General features: G+C 39.5%; 1 protein-coding gene and 1 pseudogene across 2 annotated transcripts in view; one reads left to right on the top strand and one right to left on the bottom strand.

The window, feature by feature from the left end:
• Nucleotides 1-1,308: 1,308 nt before the first annotated feature.
• The window catches only part of UBE2K (ubiquitin conjugating enzyme E2 K), a 60,558-nt gene continuing 37,797 nt past the window's right edge, over nucleotides 1,309-24,069 (top strand). The window contains exon 1 of one of the 2 annotated variants that reach the window (XM_037064306.1): nucleotides 1,309-1,579. In XM_037064306.1, the coding sequence (XP_036920201.1) occupies nucleotides 1,517-1,579 (63 nt within the window). In that variant the 5' untranslated portion in view covers nucleotides 1,309-1,516. The remainder of the gene's footprint in view (nucleotides 1,580-24,069) is intronic. The other variant, XM_037064307.1, reaches the window with a different exon arrangement.
• Nucleotides 5,651-14,922, bottom strand: LOC118999607 (transcription factor BTF3-like; annotated as a pseudogene).

The following is a 24,069-nucleotide window of genomic DNA, read 5'->3' as shown; positions in this document are numbered from 1 at the left end:
CATGTGCCTCCACTGAACGATTCACTCAACTCGCTGTGGCTATTTCCTTTTTTGTTGCCACAATCTTAGTAATTTTTGCTAAGACAGTGTATTCGTGATATTTTTCTAATAGGATACTGTACTGACTGGTTAGGTGAAAGAAGTGAAATGAAATATAAACTTCTAAATAACCTCTACTACCTATTCTAAATGTTCTATTCAAAGTACCTTTCAGCACCATTACTTACTGCATACTCTAGCAACCACTTTCACATTGTCTTTCGAACTTGCCTTCCACTTAAAACATTTTACTCTTATCTTTACTCATTTATTCATTCAATATTTATTGAGTGCCTGCTAGCGCCAGAAACTGTTATAGGCCGTAGGCTTATGGCAGTGAAGCCGCCCTTCTCATCTATTTTTCACTTCCACATGCCTTAGTTCAGTGGTCCTTATAGTGTGGTCTCTGAACCAACAGCAGGAGAAACAGCATCTGGGAACTTGTTACCTAATAATGCAAATTATAATGCATCTGGGAACTTTGCCTAATAATGCAAATTATTAGGCCCATCCCTCACTCTTGGGATGGGGCCCAACCATAGTTTATTTGTTTGTTCGTTTGTTATTTATAACAAGGTCTCAATGGAGCCCATGTACAGTGAAGTTTAAAAACTACGATTTTAGCTCCACAGCTCGGTATTATCTAAGTAGGTCAAAGATCAACAGCAGGCTTTTAAAACCACCTCAGGCATCTCCATGGAGTCCCCGTCTCAATACACCTACACCTGACGGGACCCAACAATGACCATTCAAAGATTTGTAGTACCTGGCAAGAGAGTAATAATAGTGTCACTGTAATGGCTTCCGAACAAAAACGGACCGCGGTGGATTTTCCGGGCCTATACCCGCAGAAAACGGGCCGGGCTGAGTTCTAGGACAGTGTTTTCATATGCTAAACACAGCCCAGGACAGTCAGCCCATGGGTTTGGGGTCTGGCCGAGTCAGGGCGGTGCTCCATGCCGAGTGGGGCCGCGTGAATCCGAATGGCTGGACTCCAGCCTCCGATCGGACGCTAGTCTGGGACTGGACGGCCTGATCACACCACACAGGTTAGAAGACGGGAGGAGTAAGAGACCACGAGCGAGGCCCGCGCCGGGCTGGCCAGCGCGGAAGCCGCGCCCTCCAGGCCCCTGAAGCCGGCAGGGCGGAGCTACGCGGCCGCAGCTCCCGCGGAGACGCGCGTCGCCGCGCGAGGCTCGCGGCTGGGGCGTCAGGGGGTGACAACGGGAGCGGCTGCGCCTCCCGTTCTGGTCGACGTGGTGCGCATGCGCGGAGCCGGCGCCATTTTGGTGGCCGGGCACTGAGGTGATTCCATACTGAAGAGAGCGCGGCGGCCGGGTGGCAGTGGCAGTGGCAGTGTTCGTGTGCTCGAGTGTGAATCGGCGAGGGAGGAGGCGGTGGAGGAAGAGGTGGCGGCGGTGGCGGTGGTCGTAGCGGTGGCGGAGGAGGCGGGTACGAATCAGCTGCGGGCGGAGACATGGCCAACATCGCGGTGCAGCGAATCAAGCGGGAGTTCAAGGAGGTGCTGAAGAGCGAGGAGGTCAGAAATGAACTCCGGGATATCCCCCACCTCAGCCCAGGGCGGGTGGGGCCCGCCAGCGGCGACTCCCAGTATTCCGCGGAGCCCCCGAGTAGCCCTTCTCTCGAGCCGCCCTAATGTCTGTGGGGAAGCAGCAGTCCCCCGCCCCCCCTCCTTCCGCCGCCTTCCCCTCCCCTACGGGGCCCTGGGATGGACGGTCTCGCGCGCGGGTGGTGTGGAGAGGAACACCGTTTGGGGGGCTGAAGCGCAGGAGGGCTCTTGGCGGCGGGATGTGAGTCCTAGGGAGAGCCCCGAACACACAGCTGGAAGTGTGGCTGTGGGGTGGAGAGGGAGCAGGCCGAGCCTGAGAAAACCCGGGAAGTGGGTTGGGGGAAGGGGAAAGGTAACTGGATCCGGAGAGCCGCGGGGCTCGAAGGCCCGCACTTCGGAGAGTGTTCTGGGTTATAGCCTGTCCGGCCTCCTCCGTCCTTTCCTTAGGGAAGGAACTAGGAGCGTTCTCAAGTACTGATGAAAGGAAAAGGACGTTCAGAGTTACTCCCTCTTAGTTAGGTGTTGGGAGAGAAGAGCGGACATAATGGGATACTGTCTTATTGGAGTTGGTGGGGGGGTAAGGGAATTTTCACCCGAGATGGGATATTCCGTGCTGTACCACTATCATTTTCATTTACCCCCAGTTCCTAGGCCTCTTCTGACATCTAAAGCTTTTGCCTGGTTGAAGGCAGAAGTTGGGTGTATTAAAGGCATTTACATATTTTTAGGTAGGAAAAAATAATGGAATGCATGAGTAGCTTATTTCAAAATGTTTCAAGTCACAGAAGTTGCAGATCAGAGAGCCTCTCCTAAGACAATGCCTCTGTGACTGTTGTGGCATGAAACTTCATTATGATGTGCCCTTCATAGTCAAGTTGAGTTTTGCTTTTGAGAAACAGCCCTATTAAAGACATGGGATTTCACCAGATTAACAGATTCTTATACCTCCTTTTTAAGTGAGTAGGTGTATCATAACATACCTGAATTGATTTAAAAAAATTTTTGTCTCAAGCTGTTCTTGAGTCTCGCAGAATTTAGATAGTCTAGTGTTGCCCACATTTATTTCTATAAGATACAGAAATAATGTTCAAAGTGCTCTAGTAACGACTCAAAACCATGCAGGTATCAGTGCAATTTTTTCATACCCAGATAAAGAATGTCAGGTTGTTTTTCCTGTTTGGATTTAACAAATAAAGATTTAAAAGCATTACTGCAATGGCTATTATTTTCAAGATGTTACGTACCATTATTGAATATATCATTGCCGTTTGTATTTTTCTCTTATGTTGGTACTTTTTTTTAAAGATTTCATAAACTTACTTTTAGAGAGATGGGAAGGGAGGGATAAAGAAGGGGAGAGAAACATAGATGTGAGAGAAAAATATTGATCCGTTGCCTCTCATATGCACCCGGATCAGGCCAGAACCCACAACCCAGGCTTTTACCCTAACTGGGAATTGGGGAATCGAACCGGCAACCTTTTTGGTTTTCGAAGGGCAACCAACCGAGCCACATTAGTCAGCTGTTATGTTGGTACTTTGAAAATCTCAATGACTTATGAAATCCAGCTTTCTAAGTATGTGATGAGTAATTGAAATACTCTATCTGGTAGCACTTGTGCTTTATGCTGCTGAGCCCATAGTGGGTGGTTATGTATCTTTCCAATTAGGCATGGAGAAAATAGTTTTAAAATATTAACAAATGGCAAATACTAGCAGATTTATTGACTAGTAGTGTATAGTAATGATTGGTTTTACAGAGCATGTGAAAGTGCCAAAATTCTGAATGGAAGGATGACTTTGTATTTTTGTGGTACAATGTAGAAATAGTCATAATTTGTGCTGATATGCAGTAAACCACTGACTTTATTTTTTTATTTAATGAAATATATTCCAGAATAGTTTATATATATTCGTAATGAAACATTGCAGCTAATACTTTTGCCAACAGCCCCAAACATTTTTTCTATAATAAGGTTGTTCAAGCCTGAAAGTTAATACAAAACATGTAATGCTTTATTTTCTGTTACTTAAAAGTGATAAGTTGGGAATCTTGTAATTCATATGGCCTCTGCTTTATATGAGATGACTTTCACTGTGATATTCTTATAGTCAGATAATTTAATTTTGGAGTATAGCGAATGAATAGCTTTATTTGCACTCATATTTTATCTCATTCTCATTTTAATAGGGTCAGTTCTATAAGTGAATTGTTTTCATCTCATTGAAGGACTTGTAGTACAGTCCGTGTGTGTGTGTTTTTTTTAAGTGTGTAAATGTAATGTCTTGAGTGGCCGATCAAGAAATCAGCTTTTGCATTTTGTCACCTATGTAAATTCCCAGTTTGCCAAAGTTTAGGTTTCTTAGTGGTGGTTTTTGCTAAGAGAATACTGGTTGATTTAAGAATTTTGTTTTGTTTTGGCTTTTTAAAAGTTCCTTCTTGTTTGCTGAATTCTGGCCATGAGAAGTTATATGTGGCCATTCTTGGAGCCTGTTGTTAATTAAAATATAACCTCCAAGATAAAGCAAATATAAAAGGCAAGGTGTGGAGGAGGGCACCATTTGTATCAGAAGGGGGAAGTGTGTATTTAAATAGGTGAAAGGATTAATGAGAAATTGGTAAGATTGATTACATACTTTTGTGTAGCATATAATTAGGTGTCTGGGGCACCAGGCATCAGAAGACCCCTTTTGAATTTTGAATCATGTGAACATGTTATTTACTCAAAAAATGAGGGCATTGTCTAGACCTTTTTTTCCTTGGGACTGTTTGGAAAGTCATCTTTTATCTGTCAGATATTAATTTTTAAATCTGAGTGAGAATTTTAATGTTTCAAAGTTGTTAGGAATGGAAAATTGCTTTAGAATACATTCTCTAGTTATTTTGTGAGTCAAATTACATAAGTTAATTGTTGATTGTGAGAATTTAATAATCTGTATTTATGGGTTATTATTTACTACAGTTAATCATTAACACAATTTCTAGAGTGGCTCTCAGTACAACTTTATACATTTTTGCTAATTCCCAAGAATAGGTATTTGAGTTAAATTTTCTATTTCTTAGATGCAAATATTGAGATTTAGAGAAGTTAAATTATTTGTCTGCATATAGTTTTGGGATTTGGATTTGGGTCTGCTTATGTTTATATTGTACTACAGTGTCATGACTTGACAAGGATAAAGTCATGCTTTTAGTTTTTTAAAGTAATTGATCCTGGTTTGTATTAACTGGTTAAAGGATTTAAACACAACCTAATTTATTAGTTTAAACATTAAAGTAAGTGTTATCTGTAATTAACTTAAAGATTTACTTGCATTTCAGTAAGCAAAATATTTTAAAATTGGAAGCTCAGTGAAGTAAAATGCCCTCAAATCAGTGTATGTACTCTTGCTTGTTCTTGTGCTTTGTGGTACCTGTAGTTTGTTTCATACTGTAGCTACACTTTGCTAACATTTTCTGGTGTTCTTATAGGGAGTCTTTACGTATGTGGCATTAACAAATTGATTTCATGAATACTATTATTGTATAAGTTTTCCTTAAGCACTTTAATGGGGTTTTGTATCTATTGTCATCTAATATATATTTGATCTAGCTTGATCTAGATTATTTTAGATAGCAGCACAGCCAGGCCTCCCCCTGCACCTCCCTACCCTCTCTTTCACTAGTTGGACCAATTAAAAATGTCTGCACTGCAAATATGAGAACCACTGCTGTAGACTATTTCAGGTTTTCTTTGTAAATTAATGGTTATCTTTTTCTTTTAAACTTTCCTTTTTGATTTAAAGAAAAAGGTGAAATACTGATAAAAATTATTTAACCAGCATTTGCAGTTTTTGAGTAAAAAAATGGTTTTATTTATTTCTTTCTACTGGAATGGTTTGTGTGTAAGCAAAAACTGAAAAGAGCTGCAGTGACCAAGGGACTTGGGCTTAAAAATTTTAGAGATCTAGATTTTATCAGATTCATAAACAAAATTTGAGAAAGCATAAAATAGCAGCTCCCAGTGACTTCTTCAAGTTTATCTTCAGAAGGTAACTCAACTCAGTCTGTTTTATTCTTGGAAGCCTCATCAAAATTCTCCACAAGATCTAGAACTTCATCATCTGGTAGCACGAGTGTTGCTTTTCCATCCACAGAGTATTTGGGCAGAGCTTCGGCGAGTCTCCTTAAACTAGTCAGACTGTCTACCTGGTCTGATTTAAGATGCTGGGTAGCATTTCTGTCGGCTGCTTTGTCTCAGCATGGCCGGTAATTGTGAGGCTGTTTGCTGCCATAGATTCCTGAACTTTAGGGTTGTAAAAGTGGATCACCGTTCCTTGGTTTGTGAACATGTTTACCTCTTCATTACCAGAGATAGTACTTATTTCTAACTTCTTTAAGGAGTATTGAAGTTTTTAATCATCTCCTGTACCTGTCCTGTGAACCACCTTCTTTCTCAAGCAGTTCCTTTCCCACCAGTGTGCACTTGTGCATGCAGTTTTGAAAGCTTCTCTTCGTTTATGATAGTTTCTTTCTTTTTTTTTCAGATTTTTTAAAATTTATTTATCATTAGAGGGGAAGGAAAGGAGAGAAGGAGAGAAACATCATGTATGGTTGCCTCTCGTGTGTCCTCTGATGGGAACTGGCCTGCAACCCAGGCATGTGCCCTGAATGGGAATCGAACCGCAATACTCTGGTTCGCAGGCCTGCGCTCAATTCACTGAGCCACACCAGCCAGGGCGTTTATGATAGTTTCTTTAATCTTGTTGGAGAGGAAATGGTTTCACATAGTGGACTAGGGTTGGTGCTCAGGGGGTCTTAGGCAGACAAGCTGAGAATAAGTACACACAAGTGTGGATGCAAGATGGCAACTTAGTTTTTTTGTTTTTAATCACTTATTTAAATAATGTGCCATTGGGGGGTTCTGGGTGTGTGTTGAACAAGGTAAGCTTATAGATTGGTAAAAAATTTAAAACTTCAAAGCCTGTCTAAGTAATACTGTTTGGGGTGTGTTTCTTCTTTTACTTTACTTTTATAAAGACTTTCGTCTCTACCAGGCATAGATTTAAATACTTCTGGGGTCCTCTAGTATGTCACTCTTCATAAAGAATATATATTCTTTTTTTAAAAAGATTTTACTTGTTTTGAGAGAGAGGAGAAGGGAGGGAGAAAGAGGGGGGGAGAAACATCAATGTGTGGTTGCCTCTCATGCACCTCTCATGAACTGGGGATCTGGCTCACAACCCAGGCATGTGCCCTGACTGGGGATCGAACCTGCAACACTTAGGTTCGCAGGCCTGTGCTCAGTCCACTAAGCCACACCAGCCAGGGCAAGAATATATATTCTTATTTCCTAGTAAATAAGGGAGTAGTTAGTTTATCAGCAGTTGTTGAGCGTATTGACCATAGCTCCAAAAGACTTACCTGATTGGAGGTAAGTAGATATGAGGGTATGTGTATGGAGAGAAGATCTTGAGCTAGGTTTTAAAGAAAAGCTAAGACCAACCTCAAATTTCAGAAGACAGTCCCAAAGGAATTAGAGGAATACAGTTATTTATAAGTAAATGATCTCTTCTGTAGGCATCTGAATTGGAACTGGGGAGGAGAGATTATTGACAAAATTAGGTAAGGAACACATTTACATATTTAGAACAGAAAAGTTGCACAGCTGTAGTGTACACAGAGTTGTGGAGTTAGAGCCACCTAAGTTTTTTCACTTACCTTTGGGGAAAAACATCTTTTCATATCCAAAAAAAGTATACATAAAATAAAGTGACTGGCATTCAAATCCAGAAATAGAATGTTACCAACACAGTAAGACAACCCCCCCTTCCAGTCACTTTCCTGATGTCAGTAGCACAGATGGGCGTTGAGTATGTTTGAGTAAAAGAATAGACCCAATTGTATCCTGTGTGATTGTTTCAATTTTGAAGGATTTTTAAAACTGCCTTTCAAAATCTTTGTTCAAAAATACATTAATAGTATCTTAGAAAATGTGTTAAAATTCATTGAATATTAGAGTTGAAAGAGACCTTACATCTAGCCTGAACTCCTTGTCTACTAAGATCAGGAAACTGAGGCCTGAGGAGATCGATTATTGACACAGATCTGGTTAATGATGAACCCAGGCTTTTTGCATACGAGTTCATTCCAATCACTATAATGGTTGCTTTATGAGACTGTCCTTTTCATAAATAATACTATAAAAACTGAATGCTAATAAGACTTTTAAGTACAGTGAGTGACAGTTTACTATTGACTATTGTATTTACATGTACAGTCATGTTTTGGTACTCGGCGCTTGCTTGCCACTTTGCACCCCTCTCTCATGATGAAACAGGGCCCCATGTCAGTCTCACGGTAGCTTGCAAACAGTTTGGTACTCATAGGTTTTGGCACTCATCGCAACAAGTTACCATTGTATTTTGCTTTTCTCTCGTGGTGAGAGAACTTAATTTTGTTAAGAGAGAAGTATTTAGCTTCTTAAGGATAATACAGTACGTTTAGCTTAGTGATTAAAATTGTGAGCTTTGGAATTAGATTTACTTTTGAGTCCTGGATTTTATGCTTTATACCTGTAGCACTGACTCTGTATCTCAATTTTCTTATCTATAAACATGTGAGAAGATTAAGAACTTCTTTACAGTGCTTAGAGCTGTATCTGAGACACATTAAATATTCAGTAAATGGGTATCTGTTAAGACATCAAAATTAACTATCTTTCCTATTCTGCTTCTTGGATCATAAAGGTTTCCTTCAATGGTTTAGTGATAGCTCTCTGTGAATTTGCTTCAAGGAACAGCTTAACATGTGGGACTTTAGGGCTTTGTCACTGTGTGCAAACAACCTATGAGGCTAGTTGGCCAAGAAGAATTGATTTTGGGGCCTTGTTCTTACTGTCGGTTAATCTTTCTTTAGAAGACAAAATTGGAGAAAATGTTTGTGTTAAATGTGATTACTGTGACAAGTAAGTTATTTGGCAGTCTTTTGAGTTATATAGAGTTAATGGGATTATTTTGGATTATTTTGTGATATAGCTCTGGTCAGTAGGAACTGGACCAAGGAATTGAGAGTTGAACCTTGTTGTGTGTGGTCTTGAATCCCTTGTAAAGTCCCTATTTATTTTATTTTAAAAAATTATAATACTCACCTGAGGACATTTGTTCATTGCTTTTAGAGAGAGAGGAAGGGAGAGTGAAGCAGTGAGAGAAACTTGAGTTTGTTGCCTTGATGTACCCATCCTGACTGGGAATCTAACACATAACCTTTTGGTCTGTGGGATGATGATCCAACCAACTGAGCCACACTGGCAAGGGTGAAAAATCCCTGTTTTAAAATTGGATCTTGGAAACTAGAAAGTGGTGGTCACATCCATCTGACATTAATGGTGTTCTCTTAGTGTAATTCTGAAAAGGTGAGAAAACTTTGTTTAAAACTTGCGTCCATTTTCCTCTGTTTAATTATTTGCTCTTAGTGCAAATATAGAATAACTACTTATAGTGGAATGCTTGCTTTCTAACATTTTTTATATATGGCAGCCTTATGAGATTGATGTTATTGTTTTACAGATTAGAAAGTTGCAGCTCTGAAGAAATTAAGTAACTTTCTCGATATGTAGTAACTTGTTGGTGGAACAAGGGTTTTTGAAATAAGGTTTTTGACTCCAAAGCATTAACTGATTATGTTGGAAAGAATAGTGGACAATCATATCTACTTGTCTGCTGCCCATTAATTTTAAAGATGGTTTTTAAAATTATAAAATATTTTACATTTAAAGTTAGAGAATAATACATGAACACCTGTATATCCATGGTCCAGATTTAACCGATTTTTAACTCTCAAACTGGAGGAAGCCCCCAATAAAGCATGCCATATAGGTGAATCTCATATTATAACCTTTTCCACTCATCTTCCTTCTTAGAAGTAACCAAACACTAAGCTGAAGTTGCCATCCTTCTTATTCATGTTTTGTTTTTACTATTGATAAACATAATATTTTGGATATAAAGACGTTTTCTGGTTGTAAAAAACTATTTTTAATTACTTTTCATGGGTGATTATAGCATTCTACATCCCCTGCAATGCTTCTTCTCAGCATTGGTTTCTTTGTTGTTGTTTTTTTGTTGTTGTTGTTGTTGTTAGCTTTTTTCTGATCTTCAGTATAAACTATATGGTATTCTATGTTACAGTATTTTTTAAAAGATTTCATTTATTTACTTTTAGAGAGAAGGGAGGGGGAGAGGGAGAGAAACTTCAATGTATGGTTGCCTCTTGCGCGTCCCCTATTGGGGACCTGGCCTGCAACCCAGACATGTGCCCTGACTGGGAAATGAACTGGTTGGTGACCCTTTGGTTTGCAGGTCTTTGCTCAATCCACTGAGCTACACCAGCCAGGGCCCTATGTCACAATTTTTTAATTCATTTTATGTATGGCATGTAGCTCCAATTTTTAGCTATTATTAAAAATATGCCTTAAACATTATTATAAATGTTCTTTGGGGGAACATGAGATTTTCTAGGAAGTGGAATTGTAGCATGAATATTTTCAACTTTTGCATGGCTAGATACTGCTTCATTGTTCTCCCAATGATTATATCAGTTCACACTCCCTCCAGCAGTGCATGAGTTCTAATGATCTAAGATGTTTTGTTAGTCTGATGCATATGAATGATAGCTTATTTTAGTTTTTACTTCCCTAATCAATAGAGGTATTAAGCATATTTTTATATGTATTGGTCATTAAGCTTTCCTTTGCAAATTCAGTGTTTGCATTCATTACCCATTTTTAAAATTAATTTTTAGACAGAGAGACATCAGAACATTGGTTTGTTATTCCACTTATTTATGTATTTATTGATTGCTTCTTATATGTGCCATGACCAGGGATTGAACTCACAACCTTGGTTAATTGTGACGATGCTCTATCCAACTGTGAACTACCCATCCAGGGATATCATCTTGTATATTTAAGTATACAATTGCAGTGACATTAAGTATATTCACACTGGCATACAGCTGTTACCATCATCCACCTCCAGAATGCTTTTCATCTTGTCAGACTGAAACACTGTACCCCTTAAACACTAATTCCCTTCTAAGCCAGGTCTCTGGCAATCTCCATTTTACTTTTTGTCTCTATGAATTTGACTACTCTGTTGTATATTACTTAACATTTTATATGATAGGGTTATTTCACTATTGTACTGAAGTTTAATTTTAAAGTTATATTTTTCTGTCTTTTATGGTGTGCATTGTGTACTTTGTGTAAGAAATGTTTTCCTGCTTTGATTATAATAAAGATATTCTCCCATATCATATTGGAACTGCTTCAGGCATTACCAGTATCTTCCAAATTGTCAAATGCTGAGTGATTCCTCCACAGTTGTCCATTTTGTACAGCTTTCTTTAGCATTTCCATTTCCAAGTTTTTGTCTTTAGGCTGCTCTGGTTTTTCTTCAACCTCTTTTACTGCCCTTTTTGTTAGTGATATAATTCCTCCTCCTCTGTTTATCTCCGGAATCTTTGTTTTCTCTTTTGCATTCCTTTTGTTAATCACCCTAGGTCAGGGTTTCATATCTTAGATGGACTACTTATATTACAATCGTTTGCTTATGTACAATTATTTCCTGCCTTTAGTCTCTCCCAATGTCTGGTCAGTTCTTCTGGTGCCATGCCACTGGATTTAAAACATGATCATGTCATTTTATTTTAGGTTCTGAACTGCCTATTACACAGTTAAAACCTTTATACTGTTGTTCTAGCCTGTCTTTTCTGACCTATTGTCTGTTGAGTCTCAAAGCAGTTGCATGCTTACATGTGCCTCAGACCCTACTCTCCCTCAGACTTTTAGCTATACTAAATTGCTTGCTATTTAGTTATCCTGTCTTCCTGGAATAAGCTCTTCCCTTCTTTCTTTGTCTTTTGAAATTTACCAATCCTAAAATGACACTCCTCATAAGCCTCACTTTAATTCACAATTATTTACCTCTGTTCTCCAGTATCACTTTGTCAGAATTTTATTAGAGTGGGTATGTCTTTGTGCTTATGGTAAATTCACTGTGCTCCTTGAGTACTTTTTTTTTGGTAACTTAAAAAACTTATAGATTGATTTTAGAGAGAGGAAGGTGGGTGAGAGGAAACAGAGAAACATCAGTCCACTGTCCACTACCCATGCATTCACTGGTTGACTATTGAATGTGCACTGACCAGGATTAAACCTGCAACCCTGGCACATTGGAATGGCACTCTAAACAACTAAGCTGCCCAGCCAGGACCTTTTCTTTTTCCCCCTCCCCTCCCCTCCCCTCCCTTCCCTTCCCCTCCCCTCCCTCCTTTTTAAATTTTATTTATTAATTTTAAAGGTATGGAGGGAGAGAGACAGATAAACAGAAATTCATTGTTCCATCTCCTTGGTTGCTTCTTGTGTGTGCCTTGACCTGAGATCTAACCCGTAACCTTGGTGTATCCAGACTGTACTCTAACCAGCTGAGCTATGCCACCAGGACTCTTTAAGGATTGTTAATCTTTTTCTCTTCAGCATCTTGCCTGGTGCCTGGAATGTAGAGTAGGCTTAGTTACATTCAAAGTACCCCAAAATATTTTTGCTAAGTATCTGATTTTTTTTGAGCTCCTGCTGAAAGTGCTGTTTGCATAAGTTTAGGGCAGGCCTATATTACTCTGTTAATTATTTTCAGCCTTTGTGTAATTATTACTAGGACTTTCCTAGTAATTATAAATGCAAGGCTAGTATATGTAGCCTTTTCTCTCAAGTGACTAGGGTGCTTTACTTTTAGGTTTCTTTGTTTCAAGTTACCCATTCTACCCTGCATTGGTGTATTCCATTGTGGATTGTCTAATACTATTGCTTTTCAGCAGTGATAAAACATTTTGTGCTTAATTTTTCTAATATTCTGTAGTACTTCTTTCATTTAAAAATATGTACTGCAGTTTATGCATCTGTATATTGTATATTTATTTTTAGTTTCTTGCTGGTGCACATGTACAAGATTTTGAGTGTATATCTGAGAGTGGTATTAGTTAGGTCATTGGTGTTTGTGTGAGATTTTTAGGTGGTTATGTATGTCAGACATTTTTTGTGTGTCTGTGGGATCATACATGGATTATATCCTTAGCTGTTTACCTAGATACTTTATCTTCATCTGTCCATAGGAACTGTGAGTGTGAGTTGTTGAGGGTTGTGACCTATCTTACTTATTTTTAATTTTCCATGGCTTAGCACATTGCCTGGTAAGTCAGAGGCACTTGTTTTCCTGAATGAGTTTAACAGTTTTCTTAAGCTCCTGGGAGAGCTCATCCCAACCACTGTGAAAGTAATACCATTTTATTTTATGTCTAGGACTAGGAAGGAGAATTGATTATGTTGATAAAGGGAGGTCTCCTGGTGAAATTGGGTTTATGTTTTAAATTTAAGTGTTGGTAAGGTAGTTGGGTCCTGTATAAGAATAATAAAATGCTCAAGCCAAAAATTGGGAAATAAGAGGGTAGGAAGGGAGTTTTTGTTTTTTATTTTATTTTGTAGTTTTCCCTTTTGAAGATCTCAACAGTGTCTATTAGTATTATTCAGGGTGAAGTAAAAGTAGGTTTACAGTTGTTCATATGGAAAATAATACTAGAATAAACACTTTCATGTACTCAAAACAGTTAAGTCTACTTCTGCTCCATCCTGTATATGATGACATCTATATCCCTATGTTTTAAATCTTTAGTATAATTTTACCTTTTTCTCTATTTATTTATTCAGCAAATGTTTATTGAATGCCACCTGTGTTGTTAATAAGATAGACATGGTCTGTGCCCTTGTGGAGTAAATTATGGTTCAGTAAGGCAGTGAGACATTGAGTAGCTAATTAATTATATGTGTGTTTGTTACGATTAAGTAAGAACTGTGGGGGTGAGGTAACCTAACCTCAGGGAAAATGTTCCTGGGGAATAGCCCTTAAACTGATACTTAGGAGAATAAATTGGAATTAACTTAGTTATACATTAGACTATCAACTCTAGTAGGCATATAGAGAGCTAATAACTATAATACAGTCAAGAATGTAGAGCCATTTAATTGCCTTTTCCTCTTAAATAGCTGATTTCTGTGAGTATAAAAGTAAATGTTTGCTCATTGAATTTTGGACAATACAGGGAAGTGTATTATAGTTAAAATTATCTATAATCCCAGCCCCATGGATAATTCTTTAAAATATTTTTATTTAGTCTGAAGTATTTGAGATATGTGGAGGTGTATCTTAATTTTGATACTTGCATTGTTTTTTCTTATATGTACATATATACACATATTTAGAAGTTGTCTTTTTTGTAAGAGCTTTAAATATATTCCCATGTGACTTTAACCCCAAATCTATAATATTAAGTGTTTTTTAGTCATTCAGAGCTGTCTTTCCCTACTAGACTCTTGAGCTTCTCAAGGGTAGGCATCATGGCACATCTATCTATGTATTGTCAGTACCAAGAATTCTATTACATTTAACAAGTACTCGAGGGTTCCCTCTGTGGTAGGCACCATGATATGTACTGGGGTCATAGTGATGAATGGACAGACAGGTACATGATAAATTCATTGCCAAGAAATAAATTGTTCAGATGAAATTAATTGGTGGATTGTGTCTTCAGAAAAGTCCTTTCTCAGGATTTTAGTCTTATATTGGTAGCTGAATGCTAAAACCATGTCTCTAGAGAAGATTATTTCAGATCAGAGGAAACAGTTAACATAAAGCTCCTAAAGCAGGAAAGAATTTGCTGTGTTTAATCAACAAAAGGAGGCTATTGTGGGTGGAGTATTGTAGGTAAGGAAGGAGAATGCTGCAAGATGAAGTTGAAGATGTATGCGAGAGCCAGATCACATAAAATTTTCTAAACCCAGAGTAAGAAATTCAGATTTTAAGTGACTGTGGAAGCCATTTAAAGATTTAAAGCAAAGGATAACATTTGTGTTTTTTAAAAGATTGTTACTGAACTAAAGTGGGGTTCAGCTGCCCACCACCACCACCAAAAGGCAAATGGTGAGACAAAGGCTGATGAGAAAGGGAGAAGGTTTTTATTTAACTGCTGAACAATCTGGGAGAATGGGGAACTCCCTGTCTCAAAGCTCATTTCTGCCACAAAACCCAAATAAAACCAGCCATCTTCAGCAAGACCAAAACAAAAAAGGCAGTGCCCAGAATTTTGGCTCTTATTTTAAAGTACCATCCCGTGGAATCTGAGGCGGCTACTAAGCAGTCGTACAGGTAGCTTAAGATTGTTCCCAGCTGCTGTCTCACTTCAGGCTCCCTCCCGGAGCCTGTGTATGTAGCTGGCACTGCCATTGGCCATGCAGCTCCTAGGGCCACAAGGTCCCATACTCCTGAGCCAGAGAAGGTGGGGGGATGCACTGGTGACCAGCAAGAGAGAGTAAAAGACTCCCTCCTGGAGGCCATGGGCCACGTGACTACTAAAGTCACGTGGCCCATGGAGAGGACTCATCAGTACACCATCAGAGTGTAGGTCCCAAGTAGCTAGCCATGAGCAAGAGAGATGGATCTTTGTTCCCCTGGGTTTTTTACTAGTTTTGGGTGTGGGATGGATCAGGCTCTTCCTTAGAATGACCAGTTATCTTCCTAAAGTTTCATGTGTTTTGGGTGGGTCCACCTCCCAAAAAGTCCCTTCTTTTCCCCAAGCTAGGCTTGACAGCCCTTTTTGGTCCAGCATGTTTCTCTGCTGCCATTTTAACTTCTATTGTGCATGCACCTGCCTTCCCCTAATTCCATCTCCAATCTGGTACCCAAAGGGAGTAGGAGGGCTTTTTTCCTCTTATCCAAGTTATCTTGCTGGGCTCGTGATTGCTCAGTGTAAGAACTTCCTCTTACCTCAGCCTCCTGGAGTAGCTGGGACCACAGACCTGCACCATGGCTTCCACATCCAGCTGCCTTGCCAGGCAGTTTGTGAAGGTATTGTCTGACTGCTAGCCATGCCCTCAGTTCCTCAAGGGCTGTTGCTTAGTGCAGAAGTGGCTCCCAAGTTCCATTCCATGGCCTAGCTCTGCCTCCCTCGTGGCCCCTTCTGTTCCTCATGCTCGGCCCACTCCCAGCGGTCCAGACGGTCTGTCTATCGGTATCAAGACCACCTTGGCTACTGTGGGGAGAAATAACTGAAACTGAAGATGTGAGGAAGAAAGATTTAAGAGTTAAGGGTTGAGTTTGGCTGGATGTAACAAGAAGAATTAGTGGTAGTGGTTTAAACAAATAAGAGTTTGAAGGGAAGTATCCCCGAGTTACTTAGTTAAGGGCTTTACAGTGTTAATAGTTAATCCTAAATTTCAATTTACAATTCTTAGGAGTTTGACCCTTGTCTTTAAATTCTCAAAATCGCTGTCATTGGTCCAGGCAACATGTCTGAATTTCAGAAAGGGAAAGGCATAAAGCATATGCCAGCTGAGTTCTCTCACTTTAAAGAGCTTTCTAAGAAGCCCCATTCAGTAATCTGTTTTCTGTTTGTTTGTGTGTTTTTTTGTTTTGTTTTTCTGTTTTTTTAAAGGTTTTTTAAAATTTATTTTTAGACAGAGGGGAAGAGAGGGAGAAAAAGAGGGAGAGAAATATCAGCGTGTGGTTGCCTCTTGTGTACCCCACATCGGGGGGAACCTGGCTTGCAACCCAGGCATGTGCCCTGATTGGGAATCAAACCAGTGATCCTCTGGTTTGCAGGCTGACACTCAATCCACTGAGCCACACCAGCTAGGGCCAGTAACCTGTTTTTATTTTATTTTTTATCAAGGACTGTGTCATAACTTTTCTTGGTTTAAGAGAGGCTAGCAGATTTTTTTTTTTTTTAGCCAGGCACATTGCTACTCAATTAAAATCAGGATTTCATTAGTAAGAAAGAAGGAGTCAGGAAATTAGTTAGGCAACTTGCTGTATGTAGCATGGGGTGGGGGTAGAAATGAACTCAGAAAGATCAGTTGGGTAGCCTTGCTGGGTATCCTAGGCAAGACATGATTGTAGCTCGGGTTTAAGTTTTGAATAGGGAACTGAAGAGAAGTAGAAACATTTGAGAGGTGTTTTGAAGGTAGAAAGAGTCACCAGAACTTGCTTATGGTACAGAGGGAAAATGAAGAAGGTGAAAAAACGCCTAGAATTTTGTCTAAAGCAACCAGATAGATGGTGGTGCTCATTTCTGAGATGAGGAAGAATAGGAGGAAGATAATTTTGCGGTTTGTTTGTTTGTTTAATATTTTATTTATTTATTTTTAGAGAGAGGGGAAGGGAAGGAGAAAGAGTGGAAGATAAACATCAATGTGTGGTTGCCTCTCATGTGTGCCCTACTAGGGACCTGGCCTGCAACCTGGGCATTTGCCTTGACTGGGAATTGAACTGGCGACCCTTTGCTTCACAGGCCTGTGCTCAATCCACTGAGCTACACCTGCCAGAGTGAGGGGGAAGGTAATTTTACATTGTTCCTGTTTGGTGTTAAGGTGGGGAAATAAAGTTAAATATATGAATCTGGAAGTCAGATCTGAAAAGAGATTTCTCATCATATATAATATAGATGGTATATTTAAAGCTTAGCCTGGGTTACTTAACTCTAGGACAATTTTTTAAAAATTTATTTATTTACCTTTAGAGGGGAAGGGGAGAGGGAGAGAAACATCAGTGTATGGTTGTCTTTTGTGTGTCCCCTGCTGGGAGTTGTCCTGCAGGGAACCTGCCTGCAACCTGTATGTACCCTGACTGGGAATTGAACCGCGATCCTCTGGTTTGCAGGCCTGTGCTCAATCCACTAAGCTACACCAGCCAGGGCTAGGACAATTTGTTTTTAAAAGGAAGAGGGTACAGGATGAAGTCCTGGTATTTGTCCTAGGCCCCTAGCACATTTTGAAGTTGAACCAAGGAGAACCAACAAAGGACAAGGAGAGTGAGGTATTAGTGATGTATCGGCAACCAGGAGAGAATGATGTCAGTGAAGCCAAGAGAAGACAGTCCCAGGAAGGGAGTGATCAACTTTATCATGCTGATGATTGGGAGAAATGACTTGAATTTCCAGCATGGTGGTTATTGGTGACCTTGATTAGAATATTTTCATTGGAATGGTGAAGAAGGATATCACTGGAGTAGGTTAAAAGGAAGTAAGGTGAGGAACTGGCAGTATGGTTGACTTCTTTTTAACATTTTAAAAAATATATTTTTGGAGAGAAGAGGAGAAACATGTGTGTGGTTTCCTCTTGTGCACCCCCTACTGGAAACCTGTCCCACAACTCAGGCAGGTTTCCTGACTGGGAATCAAACTGGTGACCCTTCGGTTTGCAGGCCAGCACTCAATCCACTGAGCCACACTAGCCAGGGCTTTTTAACATTTTTTAAAAATGAATATATTGGGGTTACATTGGTTAATAAAACCATACAGATTTCAAGTTTCAACTCTGTTCATATATCATCAACTTTTAGAAAGCTTTGCTTTGACAGGAACAGATTAAAAAGGGAGAATGGGAGAAGAATGTGGCTTCAGCGATATTTAAAATTTTTTCTGGTAGATACTAGCATATGTTTGTATATTGATGGATGGGAGAAATTGATTATGCTAGAGAGGGGAGAGGTAATTAAAGGTATAAAGTCCTTGAGAAGAATGGAGGGATGGTATTCCTAGCAGAGTGGAAGGATTGTTCTTTAATAGGAACAGACACATAGGGCCATGTTAAATTCCATTTGATATGTGTGTATGGTCTTCACTTAAGCATGAGACCAATTAATGATGGTTATGATTTTGTTTGTTTGTTTCCCTCAGCAGAGCTACTTGGGGCATGCACAGCAAGGTGTTTTTTTTTTTTTAGTTAATTATGGAATGAGTTTAGCATTTCGGCTTTGCCATTATGAGTACCATGAAGGAAGAAGAGCATCAAGGTAGTCCATAGTATTTGCAAGGGACTGATTATAATGAATGCCTATGGAATGTAAACTGGTTAAGGAGGGAAGTGAAGACAGAAGTGGTTGATGATGAGAAGGAATGGTGCTCTTTTGATGAAACCAGCTAATAGCTGGGTTTGGAGTATTAAAGCAAACTAAACTGAAAGGGTTGGGAATCAAAAACTTGAGATGGATTTCAGGGAAGGTACAGTTTTTGTTGATAACAAAATTAAAGGTATGACTTTGGGGGATAAGAGCTTATAGTCTATTAATATTTATTGGAAACACAGACAACCCTTGTATCCTTGCTCTTGTATGAGAATTTAGAAGAAATGTACAAAGATGACAAACATGTAACAGTCTCATAAACCACAGATAGCTATTGTTATTAACATCCTTTTTTCTTTTTACCAGGATCTTAGTATTGCCCCTCTTTGTTTTTTTTCTCTTTAATGTGTCTTGGTTTTCCTCTCAATACTGAATATTCTCTTTAAATATTTAGTGTTTAATTTAAATATTAAAAGTTAAATAATGTTTAATTTGTGTACTTTTTATATTTAGTATTACTTGACTAAACCATTCTTTTGTTGAACATTTGTAAGTTGTTTCTGTTTTTTCCCACTATATATAGGGGAGGGTGAAAGTATGTTTACAATTGTTTGTATGAAAGATAATACAATAATTAATAATAAGAATAAACTATTTTGTGTACACAGCTGTAAACATACTTTTGCTCATCCCTGTATACTGAAAGGAATATCTTTACTTAGTAATTTTTATCTGAGTTTATTTACCTGAGATGCCTAGAAATAAATTACTGGGTCATAGTGTCTGATCTTCCATACTTTCATGACCAAAGTGCTTTCTTAGGTTGTTGTGTTGATTTGGCCTAATAGTTTTTTCGGCTTTTTTTTGTAAGCTGGCTCTAGTGGTGCTTATTTGTCTTTAATTTCATTCAAAACAATTTTGTTAGATTTTATTATGACCGCTGTCATAATCAGTGTGCATTTTTAAAAAACTTACCAAAATTGAATTTTTGTGTAGCCATTTTAGTATTGAGGATGGAAGAAAATATGCACAACTTTTGGCATATTATGCTTTAGTATTTTAAGACAGGTAAAAATGGAAGGACTTTTGGCCAAGATGGAGGCGTAGGTGGAAACACTGTGCCTCCTTGCACAACCAAGTTAAAACACAACAAAGTTTTAGTAACAAAAACGCAACCAAAACACAGAAAATCGAACTATATGGAACTCCTACAACAACGAACCATTCAGCCACACCAGTAAGAGGGCCAGAGCCAGCAATGGAGTGGGGTTGAGCAGGAAAGATCCGTTGACAGACCCAGGCGCACAGGCAGCTGTTGGCGGATCCCAGGTGTGGGGTAGCAACTGGCAAACCCAGTGAGGGCTCAAGGCAGCAGGCTGACCTCGGTCACACATTCCCATGCAGATAAACCAGGAAAAGGAGCCAGCAGTGAGACAGACCGCACAGGCCCCAGTTGCAGGAAGCAGGAGAGGGGACCACCATTGCCCCCCTTTGACCCCTCCCCCACATACAGCATCACAACCTAGCGACTGAGTTGCCCTGCCCTGGTGATCACCTAGGCCTCTATCCCTCATACATAACAGGCACGAACAGACCAAAACATTATGGCTCAAGAACTCAAAGCCCCAGAGCCAATAACTCTTAAGCGACCAGGAAATAGCCAACCTATCAGATGCACAGTTCAAAACACTGGTGATCAGGATGCTCACAGAACTGGTTGATTTTAGTCACAAATTAGAGGAACATATGAAGGCTAAACTAATTGAAATGACGGGAGATTCATAGGAAACCAATAGCGATGGGAAGGAAACTGGGACTCAAATCAAGGGAGTGGACCAAAAGGAAGAAAAAAATGACCAAACAGAAAAGAATGAAGAACCAAGAATTGAAAAAAATGAGGAGAGGCTTAGGAACCTCCAGGACATCTTTAAATGTTCCAACATCCGAATTACAGGGGTACCAGAAGGGGAAAAGAAACAGCCACAAGTGGAAAACTTATTTGAACAAATAATAAAGGAGAACTTCCCCAGTCTGGCAAAGGAAATAGACTTCCAGGAAATCCAGGAAGCTCAGAGAGTCCCAAAGAAGTTGGACCCAAGGAGGAACACACCAAGGCACATCATCATTACATTAGCCAAGATTAAAATGAAGGAGAGAATCCTAGAAGCAGCAAGAGATAAGGGGACAGTCACCTACAAAGGAGTTCCCATCAGACTGTCAGCTGATTTCTCAAAAGAGACCTTACAGGCAAGAAGGGTCTGGAAAGAAGTATTCCAAGTCATGAAATCCAAAGACCTACAGCCAAGATTGCTCTATCCAGCAAAGCTTTCGTTTAGAATGGAGGGACAGATAAAGTGCTTCTCAAATAAGATCAAATTCAAGGAGTTCATCATCACCAAGCCCTTATTCTATGAAATGTTAAAGGGACTTATCTAAGAAAAAGATGAAAAATATGAAGTGAAAGGACAGCAAGCTCACAGTTATTAACAACCACACCTAAAACAAAAGCAAACCAAGAGGACAGCTAGATCAGGAGTGGAACCATAGAAATGAAGAACACATGGAGGGTTAGCAACAGGGGAGTGGGAGAGGGAGAAGGTACAGAAAATAGCATAGACAGTAGGTAGAAAATAGATAGGGGGGAGGGCAAGAATAGTAGAGGAAATATAGAATCTAAAGAACTTGAGACATATCATAAACTAAAGGGGGGGGAGTGATGGGGGAGGGGGTGTGTAGGGTGGAGGGGAATGAAGGGGGGATAGAAGAACTGTAATGGTATAATCAATAAAATACATTTTTAAAAAAGAAAATATGGGATTAATCTTTGTAAATTGGGATGTTTGAGAACTAGGGGGTTTTTAAAGTGGTTGTCGAAAAGGTATTATTTTGTGAATTTTTCTGTTTCTGTCTTAATGTTCTATTCATATTCAAATTATTACTGATGATTTTTAACAAAATAATGTAATTCATTTATTACTCATGGTGTTATTAATATGTAGTAAATACAAGGTATGGCTTATCTTAGTTTTAGTTGCCTTTTTAAAAAGATTTTATTAGTTTATTTTTAGAGAGGGGAAGGGAGAGAAAAAAAGAGGGGGAGAGATGTATTGATGTGTGAGAGATACATCGATTCGCTACCTCTCACACCTCCCCAGCTAGTGACCTAGTCCACAGCAAGGGTATGTGTTCTGGGTGGGAATCGATCCAGCAACCCTGCAGGGTAGCACTCGGGGCTTGTTTCCTTTCCTTTCCCTACTTTTGTTTTTACTTAATCTTTGTTTTAGCAACTAAGCCCACAAATTTTCTTTTTCTTTTTCTTTTTCTTTCTACAGCAACACTTTACTGTAGAAATCTATTGGCAAGAACACCCTATTGCCAATTATTTTTGTCATATATACACAATTCTCTGAGAACTCAGGTTTTTGGGAATTCTCAGTAGTATCCTCCAGGTTTTCCAATATTATGTAAATGAAAACTACCCATTATGTAAGTTGTTTGCTGTATAACAACCTTGATACTGCAGGGATAGGCTCTTGAGAAAAGATTACCTGAGTGTTAAGGAATTTGTGATTAATGTATAGATTTTGTTTTCTATAGTCACTGGCATGAGATTAAGTATAAACATAATTTTTAAAGTATATTTTATTGATTATGCTATTACACTTGTCCCGGTTTTTCTTCCTTTATCCCCCTACACTCAGTTCACCCCTTTCCTCCTGCAATCACCCCCACTTAGTTCATGTCTAAGGTTGTGCATGTAAATTCTTTGGCTTCTCCATTGTTCTTACTGTTCTTAATGTCCCCGTCTATTCTGTACCTACCCATTTAAGCTTTTAAATCCCTGTACCTTTTCCCCCATTCTCCCTCTTCCCCTTCCCAGCTGATAACCCTGTAAATGATCTCCATAACTATGATTTTATTCCTGTTCTAATTGTTTGCTTAGTTTGTTTTTGTTTTTTAGATTCAGTTTTTGATAGCTGTGAGTTTGTTGTCATTTTTCTGTGCATAGTTTTTATCTTCTTTTTCCTAAATAAGTCCCTTTAACATTTTGTATTATAAGGGCTTGCTGGTGATGAACTCCTTTAGCTTTACCTTGTCTGGGAAACACTTTATCTGCCCTTCCATTCTAAATGATAACTTTGCTACATAGAGTAATCTTGGATGTAGGTCCTTGCCTTTCATGATTTGAATACTTCTTTCCAGCCCCTTCTTGCCTATCAGCTGATAGTCTGATGGGAACTCCTTTGTAGATAACTCTCCTTTTCTTGCTGCTTTTAAGATTCTCTCCTTGTTGTTAATCTTGGGTAATGTAATTATGATGTGCCTTGGTGTGTTCCTCGTTGGGTACACCTTGTTTGGGGCTCTCTGAGCTTCCTGGACTTCCTGGAAGTCTATTTCCTTCACCAGATTAGGGAAGTTTTCCTTCATTTTGTTTTCAAATAAGTTTTCAATTTCCTGCTCTTACTCTTCTCCTTCAGTCACCCCTATGATTCGGATATTGGAATGTTTAAAGTTGTCCCAGAGGTTTCTAAACCTCACCTCCTTTTTTTGAATTCTTGTTTCTTCATTCTGTTCTGGTTGAATGTTTATTTCTTCCTTCTGGTCCAGATCATTGCTTTGAGTCCCAGTTTTCTTCCATTCAGTGTTGGTTCCCTGTATATTTTTCTTTATTTCACTTTCTACAGCCTTCACTTTTTTCTCTATTTTGTGTCCATATTTAACCATTTCTGTGAGCATCCTGATTACCAGTGTTTTGAACTGTGCATCTGATAGGTTGGCTATCTCTTCATCACTTAGTTGTATTTTTTTCTGTAGCTTTGATCTGTTCTCTCATTTGGGCCATGTTTCTTTGTCTCAGTGCAGCTGTTACATAGTAAGAAGTGGAGTCTTAGGTATTCATTCACCAGGGCGGGGCAACCCACTTGGCTGCATTGTGGCTCTGTCTGTAGGGGAGAAGTCCCAAAGGGAACAGTGCCACTTGCTCTTTGCTGGCTCTCATTTATTTCCCCTACAACCCCCAGACGAACTGGGCCCTTCTGGTACTGATTCAGGTGGGTTTGCGAGGGTTTGCAACCCTTCTCTAGTGAGGCTGGGAGTTTCTCCCGCTGCTGCAATCCCCACAGATTTTTTTTTTTAAGATTTTATTTTTATTTATTTCTTTTTGGAGAGGGAATGAAGGAGGGCGTAAGAGAGGGAAAGAAACATCAATGTGTGGTTGCCTGTCACATGGCCCCCACTGGGCCTAGCCTGCAACCCAGCATGTGCCCTGACTGGTGACCCTTTGGTTCACAGCCTGAGATCAGTCCACTGAGCTACACCAGCCAGGGCTACAGCCAGAGGTTTTAAGGCTTTCTTTTCCCTGGCTAGAACCCTGATTTGCATGGTCTGTCTCACCAATTGTTCTCCTGGTTTATCTGCACAGAGATGAGACCCCTCTGCCAGCCACTGTCAGCCTCCTAAGTCCTCCAACCATTGCCTTGCTGCGTGTCCTCTGTGCCCCAGCTGCCCATCTCTGTCCTTCCTACTAGTCTG

This window comes from Sturnira hondurensis, unplaced genomic scaffold (assembly GCF_014824575.4).
Source record: "Sturnira hondurensis isolate 20B ecotype Veracruz unplaced genomic scaffold, ASM1482457v3 Scaffold0015056, whole genome shotgun sequence".
Lineage (NCBI taxonomy): Eukaryota > Metazoa > Chordata > Mammalia > Chiroptera > Phyllostomidae > Sturnira > Sturnira hondurensis.
This window is presented reverse-complemented; position numbering and strand designations above follow the sequence as displayed.